Source organism: Monodon monoceros, unplaced genomic scaffold (genome assembly GCF_005190385.1).
Source record: "Monodon monoceros isolate NGI ecotype Baffin Bay Population unplaced genomic scaffold, NGI_Narwhal_1 Super_Scaffold_5, whole genome shotgun sequence".
Classification (NCBI taxonomy): Eukaryota; Metazoa; Chordata; class Mammalia; order Artiodactyla; family Monodontidae; genus Monodon; species Monodon monoceros.
The window spans coordinates 43,921,643-43,946,774 of record NW_021703782.1 but is presented as its reverse complement, the minus strand read 5'-3'; the positions used below and the strand labels follow the sequence as shown (position 1 = coordinate 43,946,774).

The window sequence follows — 25,132 nt, the reverse complement described above, 5'->3', positions numbered from 1 at the left end:
CACACACACACACACACACACACACACACACACACACACACACACACACACACATTATATCTGAGCAATTTGTGGTGCTCAACTTTTTGAGATGTGCAGCTTGATCCTTTATTCTCCTTTATGAATGAATTTGTCTCTCTAAAATACCATCACATAGACATTAATGTGTTTTAAGGGTTCCTCTTTTTAAAGTGATTGATTACTTGAAAATCATTTCATGCTTAGATGAAAGCCATGTGTAGTAGACATGAGGAAAGTAATCATATGGTGCTATAAATTTTAAAAAGCTTCTTTTTTTCCCTCTGGTTTATAAGGGTGAAAGTAATTACTTATTCTTTGTTGATATCACTATAAAATGGGAGGAAAAGATCGGGGTACCCCTGTGCCTGAGGGTGCGGGAATCACTGAATCACCTGAGAACTGCATGTACCCAGTTTTAAATATTGCTTTTATCCTGCGCCCTGGCTACATTTTCGTAATCCTTAAAGAGTCTTAATCTCTGCATATTATACTGTGTGCTTTATTCAGTTTGATTGCTCATTTTTAGACTGCTAGCTTTACTCTTGAATGGAGCTAATAGAATATCAAAGACCCAGGTGGAAAATTCCACTAAGTTTTCTGGTGCACGAATCTACTTTAGTTTTGTTGCTCATTATATTTATTCTTTATTTTATTACCGATCTTAGAATTTTATATATCCAGATTGATTGTACTGTGGTACAACACGAGTATTTGGGGATCATGAATATTTAGATGTCACTGATTTGGAATTTCAGCCCCATTTTCCTGCACGGGACATAGTAGGGATTGTGGGGAGAGGCATTCTGTTCTGATGTTAGCTGTCCTTAAGCTTCCCTAGTTGGCAGAAATTGTCTGTCCAAAAGCAAGAAATGGTGTTGATGTGGGTAAATTGGGTGATATTATGCTATATTTAGATTTCTGTTTGAAACCAGTGGTTAAGTTTACATTTGTAATTTACATAGTTTTGTGCAAACATCCATATGTGAAACCTTTATGAGAACTGCTATTGATCTAGGGAAATACTGTATTTCAGATGATCATTTTCAGCCCTTGGAAACATCTGTTGGATGATTTGGGAAGATTGGCTTAGTCTTTGTGATCATAAATGAAACATTTCCAGAATATTCATTTTGTTCTATTCACCAGTATTAGTATACACAGGCCTGGTTCTGGACGTGAACAAAAAGCTGCCCTTCGCATGTGAATTGACTGTTACCTGTCTTGTGTGTGGGACAGAACACAAAGTATTTTTGTAGACTTAAAACGTGAAAGTGATTTTTTTTTTCCCCTTTGCTTCTATGCTACAAATGGCGGTCTCTTCACCATCTGTGTTCATGTTCTTTCTTCAGTATCTTTTCAAGCTACTTGTTTTACAACTAAAAATGAGCCATGGCAGTTTAATTCCAGGCAACTCATTTCATTCTATCCTGGCTCTGGCTCCCTTCTTCCTTAGTTTAGGAGGAGATGCTGCTGGTTTTAGGGCTTGACAAGCTTACATTTGTGGTTAATTTAATTATGCTACCTGGAGAAACCTATGGTGATTCCCCTAAAGCATCCTTTCTGGTTCCTAGATTGCTTTCCACCCCTATCTACCCTACTTGACTTTGCACCTGCAGGAAACCCTGGGGAAGGACACCAGGAAGCTCTTCCTGAGGCGGACTGCCCACAGAATAACTGCAGATTTTAACTTTGCCATAATGATCCTGTATTTGATAGCATTCTCCTTCTGCCTGGTGTGTTAGTACTGCAGCCATTAATATAATTATTCATGGTTCCCACCTTCCTAATTTCACAGAGCAGAGGAATCTGAAATATTTGCCTTTTAGTACTAATAAATATTTTACTAGATAATGACAGTCTCACCAGATAATGACATTTTTGGAGAAAATTTCTATTTTTCTAAGATTAAAGTAAGTGTTTTGAGGGCTACTAACTCTGAATAATCAATGACATCAAATAAGTAGCCCAAAGTGGTCCCTTAGGAGAATAGGATCAGGACAATATCTTGGTATCAAGAATGAAAAATCACTTTGTAGAAAAGAATTTTGACATTCAATCCATCTTTCTTTTTATTTTATTTTATTTTTGCTGAGGCTTATGAAAAATCTCCTGAATTTAAATTCCAGTCTAGAATTTATTCAGAAAAGTATATTATTCCAAAGCTTGCTTCTGTCATAACTCCCAGAGGATACTAGTAGGATCTCTTTAGCATTTGTTTAGGATATTTAAGTACATTTTACTCCAGAGAACAACTATCATAGGACTTATTTAGTTAAAGCTATTAAAATTGTGTGTACCTGTGTGCATGTTTTCTCATTGCAAAATGTACTCCTTCACCTCAGGCAAAACCACTATAGTCTTGGTTGGAGAATATATTATTTAAAGTGTGCTCTGGCTGGCTGGCATTCCTGGGGCTGCATTCCACTCAGCATGGTCTGAGGCAGCAGCAGGAGAGCTGACATGTAGGGACCCCTTGATAATAAAGTGTCAGTGATGAAGCCCACAACTCTGCCTGAAAAAACAGACGTAGACCTACCTTTTAAGTTTTATTTTACTCTAAAAGTCATAGTTCTCACCAAGACAATTACAAAAACCACATCAGTTACTGTATAAAGGCAGAAAAATATAGGGCTGGGTTTTACCCCCGTTTAAAAAAAAAAAAATAGAACTGAAAACTTCCATATTTGAGACATGAAATCAGAAGTTATAGTCTTTGCAAGAAAGATTTGGAATGATTATTGATAATATCAGCTTAATGGATTAGTAAATATTCTGAAGAAAATCACCTTAGCATTCCTAGAAATAATTTTTTGGAATTCTGAGCTTTGTTCTTATTTTTCAGTGATTTTAAAATTTGAATGAGCTGAGAAAATGCAAAAGTAGCAGTTTTAGGGTTTATTATAATGTACAGAAACCCAATTATTGAATAAATTCTGACTCAGTTTCTCTGTCTACAAAATATATGTGAATCATCAATATTGTTATTTGCTACTTTTATATATTTTTTAAAGAAATGCATTTTCAGTAAAACATTGAGAGCAAAATATTACATAGTAAATATTTTGGACAGTTGAATGATTTTAAATAATTCGTTTTTCCCTCTTGGTCTTTACCCAGTGATATATCTGGCCAACAGATGAACCTTCTTCTGATGAAGTCTTTGGATGCCCTGGAAAATTGCTGCTTTGACACTAGTCTTGAATACAAGTATGTTGATTCCATTCCCTCTCTGATACTCAGAGATTGGTTCTTTCTTTGCCATAAATTTTACATTCTATGGTGAAATATTTGTAGGACCCGGTCTTGAATTCCTTTGTGTAGAGATTTCAGTAATAATAAAAAAAATCTGTAATTAAAGCTCACTTGTTCTGAAACCCATGTTTCAGAAATAGGCGGTTTGTTTCCATACAAAGCAACAAATGTCATTTTGTGGCTGTCATTAAGTTAACCATACCTTAGATTCTGTCTTGTACTTTACCATATGAGGCATCTATCTGGGGACTTGTATGTATGACAACCTTTTTAAAATCTGTTGAAAATATTCTTTCAATTTGATTTGACTAAGAGAGTCTTTGACTCATGATTTGGATTTCCCTATGAAATCCAATGTCAGAGGAATCAAAATAGAAACAAGCAGAGGATACACCAGAGGTTCCCCACCTCCTCAATATTAGTAGATCCCTTCTCCCCGCAAACTTCATGCTTTTAAGATATTTTGTCTGTTAAACTAAATATCTTAAGAGTTAATTTATTTTCTCATTCCAGTCATGAAAAACAACAAAAACAAAAAGGAATAATCAGAAAATACAAAACAAAATGGTGTTAAACATATTCATTTAGTGAGACATTGAATGTTTTAACTCATCCATGTGGCTTGTGTGGGAAAACGTATTGTTTTATTAGGCCTTCTGAAATATTGACACCATTGAGAACCTGGATTGTACCTTTTTGGACTTCCCTATGTTTTGGAACTTGAGGTTTGGATCTTCTGGGGTTGAAGTTACTAGGAAACTCAACAGAGTATAAGCACTAACCTCCAATTTATTAACTCATTTACTTCATGCTATTATGGGCACTGTTCAAATATGAGTTAAATCAGTGTTTGCCAAAAAACTCAGTGTTTAAATTTCTGGCCTTTAGGAACTTATGATCTAAAGTTACATTCATGGATGTAGCCTGTTAAGTTCAGACTAACAAAAGCATAAATGGTAGAAGTACTGCAAGTATCATGTATTTCATCATGTGTAAATAAAGTCAGATCTTCACTTAGTAGGTGGTAGTTATGAGATCTTTCACATGCAGGCTAAGGTTGGATAAGAATGCTTGAAACGCACTCACTTTATCACACTTTAAAGTTGAACACGTCAGAGATGAAATGACGTGTTAAGAGTGTGGTTTTGAGTATGGGCAAAGAGAGTTCGGTGGCATGATTCAAGTCTCTTAAATTTAGAAAATGATTAATGGAAGGGATAGGGTCATTTAACTGTTCAGGGGGCCGGTGAAGAGTTGAGTTTTTTGAGCCTAATTCATGTGTTGGTGGTGCTGCCTTTTACAGCCAAGGAGTAAGGTAAGTTTCTGTCCTTTCCTCTCCCCTCTCCCCCTCTTCCTTCTTTCTCCTGCCTTCCCACCAAGGTGTCCAACATATCTGTAGCTCAGGGTATTATAAAGCTGGGGAGAAAATGGTGATTAACATGCTGCACACTTTCAGCCAGCTAGAACAATCAGGAGTGAGTCTCACGTATCAGCTCCATGAGTTTGCAGGAAGGTTGTTTGAGTGAAGGGAGGGTCACGCGGATAACTGAATTATCCAAAGTATGGGCATTTATGCATTTACAACCTTCATATGTCTAAGCATATGTAACTTTAAAATTAACTTTTTATATTAACAAGGTTCTTGTTTCTTCATTCTTACCTTCTTTCTTGATTCTTACCTTCTTAATAAACATGTGTTTGGGAGAAGGAAAGGTGGGCCTCCATAGGGGATTGAGCCTGCAGATTCAAGTAGAATAGCGTCATCAGAAATTTCCTGTCCATTTAGTAAAATCTTGCTTGCCTTTCAGTGCCAATTAAAAGCCCAGGTCCTTCAAGAAACCCTCCCTCTATTCTCTCCAAATTGTGTTTTTCCTAGTTAATGAAGTTTAGTATTTTGTCATTTCTAATGCTTTGTGGGTGTCCACGCTTAGGTAGGTCTCTCGTTGGTTTTGGGTTCCACTAATACTTACTGAGCAGCGCCGTATTTTGCTAGGCCTTTTCACATCCGCTTCTCATGTAATTAAGCCCTGATTACAACCCAAATATTGATACTAAAGCAGGAGTCACCATCCCTTCAGTTTACAGATGAAGAACGTGAGTCTAAAATAGGAGACTGGTTCAAGGTCACGCACTAAGTGGCAGAGCCAGGAGAGAAACCTAGGTAGTGTGACTTCAAAACCAGCTTGCTTTCTCTTGCTTAGCACAGCATGGAGAACACATTTCAGTAGAAAGAAGCAGTTTGACACTTGACAGTGTGGTGTTGATTATTTTTTTCTGACATGTGGATGTTGTCTATCATTGAAAGCAGAAGAGAGATTCTAACTAGGCCCAGACCTGGTTCATAGCATAAAGTATTCGCCCATCCAATGAGCTTGCAGGAGTCCGGGGCAGTCCTCTCTCACCTGAAATATCGGAGGCGTTACCCAAAGGTAGTTAATAGATCTGGGAGCCTGCTACCTCGAGTGATAGAATTCACGCAGAGCAAATTTACCACGCTTCCTTGGTTTAATGGATGTGTCCCTGCTGAGAGAACCGAGCACCTGGTGTGGTGTTTGGGGTCCTATCACTTACATTTTGCTGCCATCTAGTGGTATGTATTACACCATTTCAATCTTCACAGCCATAACTAGCCATGTTATCCATCAATGACCTGAGCATTGGTTAATTACTGTTGAGCTTTTACAAATATGATAACATTTGTATAGCACTTTGTAAAGGGCAAAGCACTATACAAATGTTAACTGTTATTAGAACTAATTATTAGATGGCCTAGTACTTAATCTGCAGAATAGCCTACAATAAACTAGGGAATTGAAGATTCATCTCTGGTTAATTTTAGAAAAATATATCATGTCCCAGTTGATATAGCAACACACATATCGGAATTATGAGCATAGCTTTTAAGACTCAGAATTTCCTTTGCCAGTGATATTTTAATACACTTGGATAAGAGATTCAAATAAGTAATGACATAATGGGGCATATCATCCTCTTTATCATTTGTTAGTATTCTTACAGGAGATTTATGTTAGCAATTCCCAAACCTCAATTTTATATCTAAAACAATTTATTTCATCTGTTCAGGACACCAACACTTAAGTCCTTTTTGTTTTCAGTGGACAGAAAGATGTGAAAGCTATCTCTGCCCAAGTTATTCTTGGTTTAGAGCTGGTAGAACAGTGAAGCTAGAATGAGGGAAATGTGTAGAAATGCTGAACTAAGCACCTAGAAGAATCTTTAAGACTTAGGACAAAAGATACACACATTAAAATGTAGAAGATTTGGAAGTCAGCAGGGAACATCAGGAATGAAGCTTTAGGACTACCTTCTTGGTACATGCTGGAACAAATTAGACAAAGTAGAAGGAAACAGTTCAGATGGTCAATAGATGCATACAATCTAACGTATTTTTGTTGGCACCCATATGTACTTAGTTAGACTGTATATTCGTATATCATAACAGTCAGCTAATAACCAAATGAATAGAATCGTTAGTGACTGTAAACCTTGCCCAAGAATAATTCTGCTGTGATATTTTTTAGGTAAATGTAAACTAGAAACTGGGATGTCTTTCTCTAGACCTTTGTGCCCGTGTGCCTTGAGATGGTGAAAGAGGAGCTTCAGTCCAGGGGATAGAGATTTTTGTGTGCCCAGATAGCCAGAAAAGCAAGACCTGTCTATTATTTGAAGAAGATGAACCCCAGTAGTTAAGTGAGCTTTGAGAAGAATCTTTTTGCCTCATAAACCTGACACCTCTTTCTTAAATTAGTCAGGCAAAAAATAGAAATTGAGTTTTCTTGATTGAATCTTGGATGATATATTCAGTGAATTTTACCACTCATAAATTTTGCCTCCAACTGAACATGAAAATCAAGCCTTGGCTTTTTTTTGGGAGGGGGTTCCCCCCTATAGATTTTTCTCTCCACTTTAGATTCTCTTGAAACTAAAGAGAATTTGGTCAGTTCTTCAGCATTCAGTAAATGTTGGTTGAATGCCTCTCCCTGTCAAGCAGTGTTACTAGGTGCCACAAATACTGTAGTGAGGAAAAAACAGAAAAGGTACCTACCCTCATGGAGCTTGCAAGCTAGTGAAGGATGTGGTCAGTAATCAAATCAGCTCCCAGATAATCTTCATCGGAGTATATCATTAAAATTGTCTGAAGTAAATTAGTACAAGGTACTGTGGGAAAATATTAAGGAGGTTCCCTGCTGGGCCAGGGCAGGTATCCCTGAGGAAGTAACATTTGAAATCCTAAGCATAAATAGCAGTTACATAATTAAAGAGGGAGCAAAAGTTAAATTTTAAAGTATTAAATGATATTTGTCTAACTATATCTTTGGTCTGATTTCAGGTTTTCATATGCATCAATATAGAAAGATGGCCAAAAAAAAACCTTTCCTGTAGAGTCTAAATGAAAACAAAGACTTTAAATCCATTCTAATCAGCAGCAGCCTTTCCTCTTTCAGAAATGTGATTTGTCTCAAAAGCACACAGTGCTCAGATGTTAGATGCTGATTTAACTCATTGAAATATGCATTATGCTAGTTGAGCTGGTTGTTAAGTTCATGTAAGCAGGAACAGCAGTTCTGCCTGACTTGGATTATTGCTGCAGTAGCTTCCTGACAAAGGATTTTCTAATGCCAGATTGTTGTGCAATAGAACCTAGGAAAACACATCTGAGACATGTTGCCTTCTCATAATCATTCCATCATGGCATCACACAGGGTGCCGAGAGGGGCCTGGGTTTGGCAGTTGGAACAGAAGGTTGGAAATCAAAAAACCCTGTCTTCTGTCCATGCTCTGCTGGAAACTCTCTGCATGACCTTGAGCAAATCCTGTAGCCTCTCCATCCTCTTGGGTATCTCTTATCGGATGTGGAAGCTCCATTGGCACAGAGGTGTCAGGGGAAGTAACTAACATGTTCAAGAAACTATGTGAAGGTCTTGACGCCAGCCAAAGCGATAGATGCTATATAAGAGCAAAATGACATAACATACGGGCATTGAAATATGTTATTGGAGAAATGCCCTGGAATGTCTTCTTAAGCAGTAGATATCAGGAAGAGAGGCAAGCCAAACCAGAGTGAGGATGATTTCTGAAAAAGTCAGCATTTCCTCAACTTGAAAAACAACAATGATGATAAAAACTTTTTCAAAAGAGTAAAAAATTACCCCCAAGCCACATTTATCTTATCACACTAACCAGAAGTTTTCTGGGAGAACAATTCTTTTCTTTAAATGGATATGTATTCTTTCAGGAGAACTGGGGCACAAAGCCCAAGATTCCAATTGAATTGTCACATGGGGTAACTTTTGACAAGCCTGTCATTTGTCCATTTTCTCTTCTGACCCAGTGGTACTCGGAGGGATCAGAGGGGAGAAGAGGATTAATGTCATTGTGCACAGACAAATACACAGTTTCTTTGAGACAGAAATTCCACTTGTTGAAGTTGACTAGGAAACATGAAGCACTTAGCAGTACCTTGTAATTATGCCTTGCATTTATGTGCCCCTCCTCCCCCCGTTATTAGTCAGATGGCCTCAGCTCATATCCTGAAATTTAGGCTTTTCTCTCCTTATGCAGTTAATCATAGTGCACTCAGCATGATTGGGGGGGGCAGTCAGTGGAGAGAGGACCACGGCATTTCTCTAAGTTCAGAGATAGAACTGGTTTGACTAATTTTTATGCCTCCTTCTCTTACACAGTTTGTCAAACTATTTCATGTATTTATTTGTTTTTACCATTGGGTACATAGCACTGGCATGGGCCACGGACACATTTTGATTGGGGGGGGGGCGTTGGTCATGGAATACACCTGTACACCAGGCAGCAGAATTAGAATCCAGCCATCTTACCTCGGGTTGTAGAGCACTGGTAACTCCCATGATAAGTGAGGAGCAATGGCGTGGATTTCTTACAATTTTCACTCATCTTTTTTTGGCATCCAAGCACGGGCTGTGTACTGGGAGTTGGACTTGTCCTGTCCCTCATGAGCCACAGCAGCCGAACAGAGTCGCGAGTTCACGTGGCAGCCTCGCTTCGGAAGCTCTCCGTGTACCTGGATGACAGCGGGGGCCAGAGCAGAACCTTTCAGGAGGTAGGAGACCAACGTTCCGGTTTCCTTCCCTCTGCTGGCTTTTGTTTTCCTCTTGCTGCTTATTTTCTACTTCTCCTGTTTTGGTAACTCTGAAATTAAATCCTCCCTCAATTTCAGCTGGGCTAAGGAGAAAATCTGAGTGGCAAACAACCTACATTAGATCATAAGGTTTTCAAATAGTGCAGCTATTTAAATCAAGTTAGACTTACATGTGGCATATAAGAGCCTTTAGTGAATACAAAAACCTAACTCAGTATCACTAGAAGGCAGTTTCTAAGAAGAGCTGCAATTTCTGGAGGAAGGTTAAATGGAGATTTTTTAGAATTAGCCTCCATCCAAGTATAACTTTAAGAAATGGCCAGGAATAAGCTTAAGAAACTGTGGATCGAAAAGGCATTTGATTTTTTTTAATGTCAGTAAGCATGAAAAATTATTGAGGAAATTCCCTGCACCACACTTAATGAAAAGATTTTTCTGTGATGGTGTAAAAATATGCAGAATTGGGATCCTGGGCTCTGGTCTGTGTGTTGACTGGGTCGAGCAGGACATCTAAGGCCTGTGTGTCTGTGAGCCCAGGTGAAGCCGCGCCGCTGCAGGACTCTTCTCTCTGGGAGGAGCCTGGGCCGACCTCTTGGCCTCACTAGATTCTCCGTCTCATTAGAGCAGATCCTATTTTCCCCCTGGCCTGCCCACGAGCTATTGATGAGCACATAATGGCTGCTGTGTTTCCCTGCTCAGCTCCTCTGCTTTCAGCAATAGGACTTGTTGAATCAGTGAATTTCTTTGGGGCACAGAGGGTTGCAGTTTTGTTCTAAGACATGCACCACATTTCCATTTTTAAAGCAGTGCAGAGCACAGTTGGAAAGTACATTTTTTTTCTAAGCCGAAGGAGAAAATGTTACAACCACGGAGCAGTTTGATTAATAAATGAAAGCAAGGTTTTTATAATTGATGCATCTGTCTGCCTTGATGGTTTGATTTAAAAGGCCGCGAGCAAGCAATTTTGGTTGTTCCTCCCCTCTGATTTTTATTATCCAATTTCTACCTTAGAAACTGCCTCTTTTTTTCATGCTGTTATCAATCAGTGTGAGGAGTTGAACATTTCTACTTTGTCTTAACATCATCTTTGTGAGGAAGGGATTCATCATGAAAATGCAAGGTAGCAGGGAGGGATGAATAACCTTGATTTGGACAAATGGAAGCTCAAATAGTTGGAGTGACTTGCTTAAAGTTACTTAGCCAGTCAGTGGTCAATTTGGGATATACACTCAAGTATTGTTTCTACTCCCAATATTTTAAAAAAATTTATAATTTGTTCATTTATTCATCTATTTATTTATTCATTTGCTTATTAAAATCACACCAGTGCTCTGAAGTGAGTAGTATTATCCCTATTTTACACAATTTATCCAACTCTAAAACCCACCTTTCTCGTCCGTCATGCTCCACTACTTCTACTAGGGAATCTTCATGTAGCAGCGTTTCACTGCTTTGAATTTCCTCTCCAGTTTGGCCTTGGATCAGAGCACATGGCCATTAGTAGTATCCACTGGTGATGAAAATCTACTTCTACTGTTGAGGGAACGTTTTGATTTAGCGTCTAAAGACCCAGGTTTGAATCTCACCTCTGTCACTTGCTAGCTATGTGTAATTGAGCCTCGAGGATTTTATCCAGAAAGTAGCCATAATGACCCCCATCTCATAATATTGTTATGAAATATAAGTTAGGCAGCAGAACAGTGCCCCGTCTATAGTGGGTATACTCGAATCCAATCCTTATGCCAGGGATAAGTTTGACAAAATATTCGTTTCAACTAAACCGTGTTCTTTTATTTACCCTCATGAAAACACGTGTTTCTCTTGTCTTTTCTTTTCAGGTCCTTGCCTATACCCTCAGCTGTGTATGTACATCCGCATTCAGTGCCGGAATTATTGAGGCTGTGGAGGCTGAAGATATTATGAATAAGCTTCGACTGTTAGTGGAGAACAACCAGCAGGTTGGAATTTCTGGTTATTTCTCAGTGGGTCTCAGGCTGCTGCTAAGTCTTAATTCTAATTTACTCTGAATTAGACTATAATGTGGTATGTTTTGTGCCTGGAACTGAGGAACTTCTAACTCTTGTCTTGTCCACAGCTATAGCCAGTATCCACAGATATCTTTTTCTCTCTTTATCCCCTATAGACATTTTTTCTTTTTTGGTCTGAGTACGAAAGTCTTTACTGTCTCTCCAGCTATTGCTCTGTATTTATAAAATCTTAAAACACGTGGCTAGGGAATATAAGAGTTATGTAAGGCTAGAAACAAAAATTCGTAACGATAGGAATACATAGAGTAATCTGATAAAGTAAAGCCTCAGCAAGTTCAAGGCAGAGAAACTCTGCTCGTGACTAAATATATAAGAAAATTTAGATTCCTGCAATTTAAATGAAATACCCTTAAAATATTCCCTCTGAAATATTAGTCAGCCTTCAAAAGGAAGAAAATTCTGACATACACTATGACGTGGATAACCTCAAGGGCATTATGCTAAGTGAAATAGGCCCGTCACAAAAAAACAAACACTGTATGATTCTGTTTATATGAGGTATTTAGAACAGTCAAAAGCATAGAGACAGAAAGTGGAATGGTGGTTGCCAGGGGCTGAGGGAGGGGGAATGGGGAATTATTGTTTAATGGGTACAGAATTTCAATTTTGCAAGATGAAAAGAGTTCTAAAGATGGATGGGAGTGATGGTTGCACAGCATTATGAATGTACTTCATACCACTGAACTGTACACTTAAAAATGGTTAAGATGGTAAATTTTATGTTATGTGTATTTTACCATAATTTTAAAAACTTGAAACAAAAATGTTCCCTCTGATCACACAGGCTCTAGAATTTCCCTGTTTGTATTTTGTTTGCTCAGTTCTTTGTTTTTTAGATTTCTCCAAAGCCTTAATATTGGCCATAGTGGGTTACTGCAGGATTCAGTCCAGGTTTTAAGCCTGTGCTATTTTGTATTGTTATTATTTTATGGTTGTATGCCTGCTCACTTACAGTCAGAATAGATTTTGCATTGTGAATCAACTATACTTCAATAAAAAATAAAATTAAATTAATGTAAAATTAGAAAAAAAAGAATAGATTTTGCAAACACCAAAATATAGAAGTTTGCATATGCTGTGCTCATTATAGAATATTTTCTCCTCTTGTTTGGGGGTTGACTGGGCTTGGGTGATTTACCTTGGTCTTTTCACCCTAACCTCCTTCTTAGAATTTGGATTGTTTGACCCAAGTCAATCAGTAGTGCAGTATTCTTTTCCTAAAATAAACCACTTACTGAAGCCAAATTCCATACAATTAGACTGCAGTTTCTGTTGCAGACTGGTGTAGATTTTAAAAATCTGCAAATCTCTGATTTTCAGATGGAAACAGAATCTGTCTATAGGAAAGGGAGCCCTTAAATGTGCTTGTTTTGCTGTATATGAACGTTCCTGATCTGTGCCATTCTTCTTTTTTTCTTACCTCTTCTTTTAATTTATTTTTAACAGACTTCAGGTTTTGCCCTGGCGTTAGGAAACATAGTTCATGGTTTGTCTGTGTGTGGACATGGAAAAGCTGAAGACTTGGGCAACAAACTGCTCCCTGCCTGGATCAGAATTGTTCTAACAGAGGTAGAAGGACCTCCTGCATGTTATTTTATAGTTTTATAAAGGAAAAAGAGCTACTTTATTGGACCATTTATAGGTGCTGCCAAGATATATAGCTTAACCATAAAAGAATAGGCAATTTCAAATGGAAGAGACACATGTACTTTTTTTTCCTTTTTAATTTAATTTTATTATTATTTTTTTATACAGCAGGTTCTTATTAGTTATCTATTTTATACATATTAGTGTGTACATGTCCATCACAATCTCCCAATTCATCCCACCTCCACCACTACCACCTGCTTCCCCCCTTGGTGTCCATACATTTGTCCTCTACATGTGTGTCTCTATTTCTGCCCTGCAAACTAGTTCATCTGTACCATTTTTCTGTATTCTGCATATATGCATTAATAGACAATATTTGTTTTTCTCTTTCTGACTTATTTCACTCTGTTTGACAGTCTCTAGGTCCATCCACATCACTACCAATAACCCAGTTTTGTTCCATTTCATGGTTCAGTAATATTCCATTGTATATCTGTACCACATCTTCTTTATCTGTTCGTCTGTCGATGGGCATTTAGGTTGCTTCCATGACCTGGCTATTGTAAATAGTGCTGCAGTGAACATTGGGGTGCATGTGTCTTTTTGAATTATGGTTTTCCCTAGGTATATGCCCAGTAGTGGAATTGCTGGGTCATATGGTAATTCTGTTTTTAGTTTTTTAAGGAACCTCCATATTGTTCTCCATAGTGGCCGTATCAATTTACATTCCCACCAACAGTGCAGGAGGGTTCCCTTTTCTCCACACCCTCTCCAGCATTTGTTGTTTATAGATTTTCTGATGATTCCCATTCTAACTGGTGTGAGGTGATACCTCATTGTAGTTTTGATTTACATTTCTCTAATAATTAGAGATGTTGAGCAGCTTTTCATGTGCTTCTTGGCAATCTGTATATCTTCTTCGGAGAAATGTCCATTTAGATCTTCTGCCCATTTTTTGATTGGGTTGTTTGTTTTTTTAATATTGAGCTGCATGAGCTGTTTATATATTTAGGAGATTAATACTTTGTATGTTGATTCGTTTGCAAATATTTTCTCCCATTCTGAGGGTTGTCTTTTCGTCTTATTTATAGATTCCTTTGCTGGACAAAAGCTTTTAAGTTTCATTAGGTCCCATTTGCTTATTTTTGTTTTTATTTCCATTACTCTAGGAGGTGGGTCAAAAAAGATCTTGCTGTGATTTATGTCAAAGAGTGTTCTTCCTATGTTTTCCTCTGAGAGGTTTATAGTGTCCGGTCTTACATTTAGGTCCTTAATCCATTTTGAGTTTATTTCTATATATGGTGTTAGGGAATGTTCTAATTTCATTCTTTTACATGTACCTGTCCAGTTTTGCCAGCACCACTTACTGAAGAGACTGTCTTTTCTCCATTGTATATCCTTGCCTCCTTTGTCATAGATTAGTTGACCATAGGTGTGTGAGTTTATATTTGGTCTTTCTATCCTGTTCCATTGATCTATATTTCTGTTTTTGTGCCTGTGCCATATTGTCTTGATTACTGTAGCTTTGTAGTATAGTCTGAGGACACAGAGTCTGATTCCTCCAGCTCCGTTTTTTCCCCTCAAGATTGCTTTGGCTATTCGGGGTCTTTTGTGCCTCCATACAAATTTTAAGATTTTTTTGTTCTAGTTCTGTAAAAATTGCCGTTGGTAATTTGATAGGAATTGCACTGAATCTGTAGATTGCTTTGGGTAATATAGTCATTTTTGCAATATTGATTCTTACAATCCAAGAACATGGTATAGCTCTCCATCTGTTTGTGTCATCTTTGATTTCTTTCATCAGTGTCTTACAGTTTTCTGAGTACAGGTCTTTTACCTCCTTAGGTCGGTTTATTCCTAGGTATTTTATTCTTTTTGTTGCAATGGTGAATGGGATTGTTTCCTTAATTTCTCTTTCTGATCTTTCATTGTTAGTGTATAGGAATGCAAGAGATTTCTGTGTATTAATTTTGTATCCTGCAACTTTACCAAATTCATTGATTAGCTCTAGTTTTTTGATGGCATCTTTAGGATTGTCTGTGATATAGTATTGTGACATCTGAAAAGAGTGACAGTTTTACTTCTTTTCCAATTTGTATTCCTTTTATTTCTTTTTCTTCTCTGATTGCCGTGGCTAGGACTTGCAAAACATAAAAATATATGGTTTTTATTCTTCCATTTGTTAATATGTTGTATCACATTGATTGATTTGAGTATATTGAAGAATCCTTTCATCCTTGGGATAAATCCCACTTGATCATGATGTATGATCCTTTTAATGTGCTGCTGGATTCTGTTTGCTAGTACTTTGTTGAGGATTTTTGCATCTATATTCATCAGTGATATTGGTCTGTAATTTTCTTTTTTTGTAGTATCTTTGCCTGGTTTTGGTAACAGGGTGATGGTGGCCTCATAGAATGAGTTTAGTAGTGTTCCTTCCTCTGCAATTTTTTGGAAGCGTTTGAGAAGGAAGGGTGTTAGCTCTTCTCTAAATGTTTGATAGAATTCACCTGTGAAGCCATCGGGTCCTGGACTTCTGTTTGTTGGAAGATTTTTAATCACAGTTTCAATTTCATTCCTTGTGATTGGTCTGTTCATATTTTCTATTTCTTCCTGGTTCAGTCTTGGCAGGTTATACCTTTCTAAGAGTTTGTCCATTTCTTCAGATTGTCCATTTTATTGGTATAGAGTTGCTTGTAGTAGTCTCGTATGGTGCTTGGTATTTCTGCAGTGTCCATTATAACTTCTCCTTTTTCATTTCTGATTTTATTGATTTGAGTCCTCTCCCTCTTTTTCTTGATGGGTCTGGCTAAAGGTTTATCAATTTTGTTTATCTTCTCAAATAACCAGCTTTTAGTTTTATTGATCTTTGCTATTGTTTCCTTCATTTGTTTTTCAGTTATTTCTGATCTAATCTTCATGGTTTCTTTCCTCTACTAACTTTGGGTTTTGATTGTTCCTCTTTCTCTAGTTCCCTTAAGTGTAAGTTTAGACTGTTTGTTTGAGATGTTTCTTGTCTCTTGAGGTAGAATTGTATAGCTATAAACGTCCCTCTTAGAACTGCTTTTGCTGCATCCCATAGGTTTTGGATTGTCGTGTTTTTGTTGTTATTTGTCTCTAGGTATTTTTGATTTCCTCTTTGATTTCTTCGATGATCTCTTGGTTATTTTGTAATGTATTGTTTAGCCTCCATGTGTTTGTGTGTTTTATGTTTTTTTCCCTGTAATTTGTTTCTAATCTCAGCGTTTTGGTTGGAAAAGATGCTTGATATGATTTCAATTTTCTTAAATTTACTGAGGCTTGATTTGTGACCCAAGATGTGATCTCTCCTGGAGAATGTTCTGTGTGCACTTGAGAAGAAAGTGTAATCTGCTGTTTTCAGATGGAATGTCCTATAAATATCGATTAAATCTATCTGGTCTATTGTAACATTTAAAGCTTGTGTTTCCTTATTAATTTTCTGTCTGGGTGATCTGTCCATTGGTGTAAGTGAGGTGTTAAAGTCCCCCTCTATTATTCTGTTACTGTCAATTTCTCCTTTTATGGCTCTTAGCATTTGCCTTATCTTTTGAGGTGGTCCTATGTTGGGTGCATATATATTTATAATTGTTATATCTTTTTCTTGGATCGATCCCTTGATCAGTATGTAGTGTCCTTCCTTGTCTCTTGTAACAGTCTTTATTTTAAAGTCTATTTTATCTGATATAAGTATTGCCACTCCAGCTCTCTTTTGATTTCCATTTGCATGGAATATCTTTTTCCATCCCCTCACTTTCAGTCTGTATGTGTCCCTAGGTCTGAAGTGGGTCTCTTGTAGACAGTATATATACGGGTTGTGCTTTTGTGTCCATTCAGCAAGGCTGTGTCTTTTGGTTGGAGCGTTTAATCCATTCACATTTAAGGTAATTGTCGATATGTATGTTCCTATTACCATTTTCTTAATTGTTTAGGGTCTGTCTTTGTAGGTCCTTTTTTCTCTTGTGTTTCCCAAGAAACACTGCTTAGAGAAGTTAGAGAAGTTCCTTTAGCATTTGTTGTAGAGCTGGTTTGGTGGTGCTGAATTCTCTTAGCTTTTGTTTGTCTGTAAAGCTTTTGATTTCTCTGTCGAATCTGAATGAGATCCTTGCTGGGTATAGTAATCTTGGTTGTAGTTTCTTCCCTTTCATCACTTTAAATGTATCATGCCACTCCCTTCTGGCTTGTAGAGTTTCTGCTGAGAAATCAGCTGTTTACCTCATGGGGGTTCCCTTGTACGTTATTTGTCGTTTTTCCCTTGTCACTTTTAATAATTTTTCTTTTTCTTTAATTTTTGTTGATTTGATTACTATGTGTCTCGGCATGTTTCTCCTTGGGTTTATCCTGCCTGGGATTCTCTGTGCTTTCTGGACTTGGGTGTCTATTTCCTTTCCCATGTTTGGGAAGTTTTTGACTATAATCTCTTTAGATATTTTCTCGGGTTCTTTCTCTCTCTCTTCTCCTTCTGGGACCCCTGTAATGCAAACGTTGGTGCATTTAATGTTGGCCCAGACGTCTCTTAGGCTTTCTTCATTTTTTCATTCTTCCTTCTTTATTCTGTTCTGCAGCAGTGAATTCCAGCAATCTATCTTCCAGGTCACTTATCCGTTATTCTTATTCTGCTATTGATTTATAGTTATTCTGCTATTGATTCCTTCTGGTGTATTTTTCATTTCAGTTATTGTATTGTTCATCTCTGTTTGCTTGTTCTTTAATTCTTCTAGGTGTTTGTTCTTTAATTCTCCTAGGTCTTTGTTAAACATTTCTTGCATGTTCTCGATTTTTGCCTCCATTCTTTTTCCGAGGTCCTGGATCATCTTCACTATCATTATTCTGAATTCTTTTTCTGGAAGGTTACTGTTCTCCCCTTCATTTACTTGTTTTTCTGGGGTTTTATCTTGTTCCTTCATCTGGTACATAGTCCTCTGCCTTTTTATTTTGTCTATCATTCTGTGAATGTGGTTTTCGTTCCACAGGCTGCAGGATTGTAGTTCTTCTTGCTTCTGCTGTCTGCCCTCTGGTGGATGAGGCTTTCTAAGAGGCTTGTGCAAGCTTCCTGATGGGAGGGACTGGTGGTGGGTAGAGCTGGGTGTTGCTCTGGTGGCAGAGCTGAGTAAAACTTTAATCCACTTGTCTGCTGTTGGGTGGGGCTGAGTTCCCTCCCTGTTGGTTGTTTGGCCTGAGGTTACCCAGCGCTGGAGGCTACAGGCTCTTTGGTGGGGCTAATGGTGGACTCTGAAAGGGCTCACGCCAAGGAGTACTTCCCAGAGCTTCTGCTGCCAGTGTCCTTGTCCCCATGGTGAGCCACAGCCACCCCCCGCCTCTGCAGGAGACTCTCCAACACTAGCTGTTAGGTTTGGTTCAGTCTCCTATGGGGTCACTGCTCCTTCCTCTGGGTCCTGATGTGCACACTACTTTGTGTGTGCCCTCCAAGAGTGGAGTCTCTGTTTCCCCCAGTCCTGTCGAAGTCCTGCAATGAAATCCCACTAGCCTTCAAAGTCTGATTCTCTGGGAATTCCTCCTCCCGTTGCCAGACCAGGTTGGGAAGCCTAACGTGGGGCTCAGAAACTTCACTCCAGTGGGTGGACTGCTGTGTTATAATTGTTCTCCAGTTTGTGAGTCACCCACCCAGCAGTTACAGGATCTGATTTTATTGTGATTGCACCCCTCCTACCATCTCATTGCAGCTTCTCCTTTGTCTTTGGATGTGGGGTATCTCTTTTTGGTGAGTTCCAATATCTTCCTGTCAATGATTGTTCAGCAGTTAGTTATTATTTTGGTGTTCTCACAAGAGGGAGTGAGCGCACTTCCTTCTACTCCGCCATCTTGAACCAATCTCCCCCAAGACACATGTATTTTTAATGCCTTATAAATGATACATCCTGTTAACCATTATAGTTTTATTTTTTAACTGGCTATTTTGTCAGTGTGTTAATTTTAAAACAACACTGTGGTTTTGAAAAATAAAAAACGACAAGAAACCACCTAGAATCTAACAACTTTAACCTGTTACTTTATTCAAGTCTGCTGCCGTTCTCAGTTCAGTGACACAGGTTGTGTTGACCCTACAAATTTAGTACCATTTTGGCCAGTTGTTTTTCTTTGATATAATTTTTATCCACTTCAAACCCAAGGACTGTTTCCCTCTTGACATATTCTGATGCTTTGTTTTCAGGGCACCTCCACAATGCTGTGTTTGGCAGCTCTTCATGGCATGGTGGCCTTGGTAGGCTCTGAAGGGGATGTAATGCAGGTAAAGAAAAAAGGGGGGGGGCGGGTGGGGGAAGAAACCTAAATGTGTACGTAGTCACAGCAAGAAAAGAATACCCAATATCTCAGTATGCTAAGGAAAGAACAATATATGATCATGGTATTGTTTACACTGGGCTTTCTAATGCCTTTATATATGGAAAATTGCTCTTGGTCAGGAATTCTTTCTATAGAGGTATGTTCCTTGTTTTATTTGGTTTGTAGGAATTAAACCTAGTCAACTTATATACTTTCTGCAAAATTCTCTGAATGAGAAAAGTGATTGGATCCTAAGAAATTTAAAAAGCCATTCATAAGAAACTCCGTTTTGCATCTGTGATGTTTAAGTTTATATCTATGTAATTATGCTTTCACTTTAAAATGTTTTGTGTAGTGGACATATGTATATGTAAATTTACAAGTAATTCTAAGGTGTTCCTTTGTTCATACAGTAAAGGTTTATTACGTGACTGCTACATGCCACACTGAACTGGTGCTAGGAAATCAGTGATTTCATAAAGCATGGGCACTGCCTTCAAGGAGCTCACAGCTTTTGTTTTTGAAATATAAGGATATAATGATAAATTATTTCACAGCTTAGATGATGATAACTCATACACTGGGAATATCATTATTTACTTCTGGGGGGTTGCGGGATGGGTATTTCTCCTTTTTCTTTCAGCTGAAGTCAGAAGCCATCCAGTCCTCTCATTTTCAAGGCAGACTTAATGAAGTCATTAGAACTTTAACTCAGGTGAGAAGGGGAATTTCAGACCCTTGAGTGGGAAAACAGATATTCCCCTTTGTGGTCTTTTTTCTTTTTCATGATATAAACTGTTTTACTTAGACAATGGGAAAATCTCTGGTTATTCATGGTGAGTTCAAGGGTCATTGGAGAATGGTTTACGGCCCTGCATAATTTGCTGATCAACACACACCACCTCTGGAAAAAAAGAAAGCTGGCATTTTTGAGTTAAGTTGGCACTGGTTTCTCTTAAAAATTAAAACCTGACCTTGCAAAGAATGTCAGGCCCTCCAGACAAGGAAAAGTGGAAGACAGTCAAAGGGCAGGGCATATATCTAAGCAGAATGGTCAAGAGGCACTAGTTCAGATGTCACTGGTAAAAGTATTTGGGTAAATTATGGTCAGCATTCTCCTTGTCTAAAGAATAAACATGTCCATCTGCTGAGAAATGATTTTATATTTTCAGATTTTTATTTTTAAAAAATCATGATGTTCATTGAATAAACTTAAAAGTACAGGATGAAAGAAGATGAAAAAATATCAATGATGTTCCTCCCAACCTGAAGCAGCTGCTACTAATATTTGGTCATATTTCTTTTTAAGCATTCTTATTTTCTCTGCATAGTTGTATTCTTACCATATGTAGAACTTTGTATCCTAGGCTTTTCACTTAGCGTACTTGTTTTCTTTCTTGCCAAATATAGCTGGTTATAATACTCACCACATAAAGAAGTTTTAGGAATTCATGGTTTAAAAAGCAAACAAATTTCTGAACAGAAGAAACTCTCTTTTGCATGTATGAATATGAATATTCTCCAAAAAAATTCTACTGAAACATAAGTTGCTGTAACTTGGGGAAAAATCTATAAATGAAAACTATTATTTTAAAACTCTTATTATGAATGATAAAACAGTAATAGAGCATTATGCAAAGAAGAGAACAAAATAGTATCCCCTTCTACTTTTAAAGGTACTTTAGTTTTAAGCAACTGTCGCCTCTTTTTACTTTTTGGATTTTCTTTTCTCATTTTTTGAAAATTCCTTTAGACCAGTCTGAGTCAGTGAAAACTGAGACAACCACTGGTACGTTCCATCATGACTGATAGATTCATTCATTCATTCAGCAACACTTGTTGATCACCTCTATGTCCCACGTTTAGTATACTAGACAGTTGATAGTACATCTTGTATCTCATTACCAGCCAAGCCACCACCTCATAAAAGATTAGTGACCTCCTGTGAGTGGCCTTGTATTGAATAGAATTTGGATCTTGCCCCATCATTGAACTGTTACATTTCATTTGTAGGTCATCAGTGTGTCTGGGGTGATTGGTCTTCAGTCAAATGCAATCTGGCTTCTAGGACATCTTCATCTGTCTACTCTGTCCTCAAATCAAAGTAGAACCTCGGGTAAGACTGGAGTCATAGAACACTGGAGCTGGAAGGAGGGATTGCTGACGTGGGGCAATGTGCTTCGTTAAGAGAGTTAATTTTCACAGCTACCCTAGCACAGTAATATCGGTGGTGGATATTACTGTCCCTCTTTTACATCAGAGGAAAATGGACTGTGGAGAGGTCTCCTGACTTGCCCAGGGTCACATAGCAGTAAATGGTAAACATGCGGTTTGAACTAAGATCTGTCGGCCGCCAAAGCCCATGCTCTTTTCACTCTTTCTCTCTGCCTTCCTTGGAGATCGGTTTAGACATTGAGTCTAACCCCATATTTTACAAATGGAGAACCCGAGGCTCAGAAAGATTACATGACTTAGGTATAAGCTTAATGAGAAATTCAGAAACTAGGAATCAGACCCTTGAAGCTTGGAACAGAGTTCTTTTTATTTTACTAGATGTAATCATAGTTTGTATAATATTCATATTTCATTAAAAAACTCTTCATATATGGCTGGAATTCTTCTGGCCCCTGGTTTTGAGAAAATAATTGGGTAAGTACTTTTAAAGATGTATATCTCCTTGGCCTTGGAATTAAAATCCTAGGTCTTAATGTAACAAGGCTTTTTCTATTTCCAGCTTTTTAATAAAAGCAATAAAAATATTTGCAGTTCCCACATGCTTAACTTATGTGTGTACTTGGAGATCTTCCGGGGAAGGCATCACTGTAATGCACTGGGACCTATAGCTACTCCTTGCTCTTTATAGAATTTTGACCACTGGCTCTCTTGGACTCATGCCAGGGAGGTTTAGGTACCAAAGATTCCTCATTAAAACCTAGTTTCACATATCCCCTGACAGGTAGTCTACAGACAGCATTACCATGGGCTACTATAATTACTGTCTCCCTCATTTTCAATCACTCCTCAGCTATAGAAATAGGACATGGTTTCACAGCATTCCCAATATAATGAACTTTAGACAACTAGAAGCTGTCATATTAAAACTGGAAAAGGAAAAAAAAAGTAGTCATATTAGAAACCCTTGGTATTGCTAGTTTTGAAGGGCAGTGCTCTCACAAGGTCCTGGTAAAATAGCATGTGTATGTCAGGCTTTTGCTTTTTCACATAGGCTTTTAATTGTTATACCGTGGAGTACACGGTCTGGCCCACATATACTGAAGGCAGGTCGTAGTGAATCATCTTACACCCAGGTTCTTTGGAGCAACATGATTGTGTGTCTGGAAAAGTTGAGCCATCTATCCCAGTAAAAAACATTTCATGAAACAATTATGTGGAACTGGGAGGAAAAGAATCTGGGAAACTCCCGGGACTCAACAAGCATAAATGTCACTCCTTCATTGTTCCAGGTCAGCAGGCACATCTGGTTATTTGCACGTGTTGGTCACATAGAGGTCCCTGCCTTATGAAGTAAGAGACTAGCTGATATCAATGCTGATTGATGTATTTCCATAGTTCATATATCTGACTCAGGGTTCCCTGAAATAGCCCAGAGAATGGTGGTCTCATCCTAGAAGCCCAGTAGACTCCTTGCTGACACAGAGGAAGTCACTGGATTGCAGCTCATTGATGTGCCAAAGTGGAAAAGGGTTTTTTTAAACCACTTCAGTACAATTTTTGTCCTCTGTGGTTTTTCAGCCTCCTCTAGATTTACCACCGTTTTAGATTTGCTTGCATAGCCTAAGTGATGACTTCAAGGCCAGTCACTTAACCTAATAGAATTAGTTGCAACCACAGAGTATTGTTCTGAGATTAATGGCATAAACACTTCTGCTTTGTCTCTAGGTTGATATGGCAGCATGACATCATTGTCCTTCCTTCATTAGTCCCACCAGGTTCATTGGTTAATTTGATCATTTCCTGTCTCCACAGTTCCTACGGACTATAGCTATTTGCCTGAAAGCAGTTTTATTAGAGCATCCATTGGCTTCTTCATTACAGGAGGAAAAAAAGGCAAGTGAGCACATTTCTTGAACTCTATCATACTGTCTACATGTCAAGTTTGTGCGCCCTCAGCTTGCTTCTGTAGAATTAAACAATACAAATCTGAAGGGGTGAATAATTTCTCCTGCCAGATCATCTTTGCAGTAGAGATGACTAGGAGACCAACTACACTAAGTGGTACATAAGCATACACACTGTGTGTACTGTTGGAACTACCATATGTGATCTTGGGGGACATGTGAATATCTTAATCTTCCTTTTGGCCATTTCGAAAGTATAAGCGCACATTACTTTTCTTGTCAATTTCAAGTGAGTGTGACCTAAAAAGAGAAAACACACATGGGTGCTGTTTGTATTCCAGGATCAGACTTGGAGGTAAGTCTTCTCCCTGAACCTTGTGTGATCACTTTGTGTTGTTGGAATCACTGGCTCTAGTTCTTAATTTTAGTTTCTGTTCTTTTTCTCTGCACCAGTTGTCCCTTTGTGATTCTTTTTTGCTGCCACACACAACCTAAAGACAGAGATTGAGTGCCTTTTGTTTATAACTGGAGTCAAAATAATGCCACATAAATTATTAAATAAATGCTCTTTAATGATACACACCTACCATTTCGTGCTATGAGGAAAAAATGGATCCGAAATGAGCATGTCATGGCTCAGGAACCAGTTTTATGTAATATTCTTTCACTGATGTGTGCTAGTTTCATTCTTCGTTGGGTTGGCTGTGTCAGTCTGGGCAAAATCAGTGCCTGTATTACAACAAGACCATCCCAGTTTTAGGGGAAAAAAAGTTTTTAAACCAATTAAAATGAAGACATCTGGAGACGTCTGAAGTCATTGATTAATGAAGGTCATGGAAGGATAAAATCTCACCATTGGAAGGGACATTAAAAGTCATGTCCATTGTCTAAGTTTCCACTGGGTACAGAAATCCCTGGAGCTTCCAGATTGTAAACTACTTTCATAGGTTGGACATGAATTCCCTTAGTTTCTGCAGTTCTAGAAATTGTGCATAATATTATCCTCAGGTCGCGACTTAGCATAATTTGCTTTTACATATCCTCAGTAAAAATTGGTATAAGGTTATGTCATGGTTGTACAAGATATGTTTATATATGAACATGTCATATATATAATGTGGAGTTAATTGTTTATATTGCCATAAATTAAGTGTTTTTAAAGTACAGAGATGTCTCCATTAGGAGGAAATTGAATTCTTACTAAAGGAACATCTAAAATTTCCATGCCTAGAATAATTCTAGGAACATATATTTTTGCTCTATTTTTTGTTAGTTTGCTCACTGGTATCTTATAAAATTTTTAAATGATGATAGCGTGAGATATTTCCATGAAATATAAAACTCTTAAGACCAAATGAAAGACATACTCTTTTTCTTTTCTAGTGACTAAAATGTCATTTGGCTCCCTAGATTCATATTTCTTAACAGAAATGAATTTTCTCTGAATCTTGTGGAAAATTTTGTTAAATGTAATATTTTTATGATTATGCAGTCATGGTACAACAGGAAGTATTCTGTTCTAAAACTGAAAAATCAGGTGAAATTGACATCAGAAACATTATGTAAAATCTTACTATTAAAGCTATTTTAAGACAAATAAATGAAATATTTTAAAAATGCCATATTACCAGTCACATTTTTGGCATTCTCAGGTTGTGGGAGAGGGCTGCCTTCTTGTCAGGTTTACTGACTAGATTCAGAGG

General features: G+C 37.9%; 1 protein-coding gene across 3 annotated transcripts in view; it reads left to right on the top strand.

Annotated features, from left to right (window-relative positions):
- Positions 1-25,132, top strand: part of FOCAD (focadhesin) — a 311,528-nt gene that overhangs the window by 247,803 nt on the left and 38,593 nt on the right. For all 3 annotated transcript variants that reach the window (XM_029202338.1, XM_029202336.1, XM_029202339.1), the window contains exons 28-35: positions 3,139-3,228; positions 9,223-9,370; positions 11,248-11,367; positions 12,904-13,026; positions 19,238-19,315; positions 19,994-20,065; positions 21,364-21,466; positions 23,338-23,418. In XM_029202338.1, the coding sequence (XP_029058171.1) occupies positions 3,139-3,228; positions 9,223-9,370; positions 11,248-11,367; positions 12,904-13,026; positions 19,238-19,315; positions 19,994-20,065; positions 21,364-21,466; positions 23,338-23,418 (815 nt within the window). The remainder of the gene's footprint in view (positions 1-3,138; positions 3,229-9,222; positions 9,371-11,247; positions 11,368-12,903; positions 13,027-19,237; positions 19,316-19,993; positions 20,066-21,363; positions 21,467-23,337; positions 23,419-25,132) is intronic.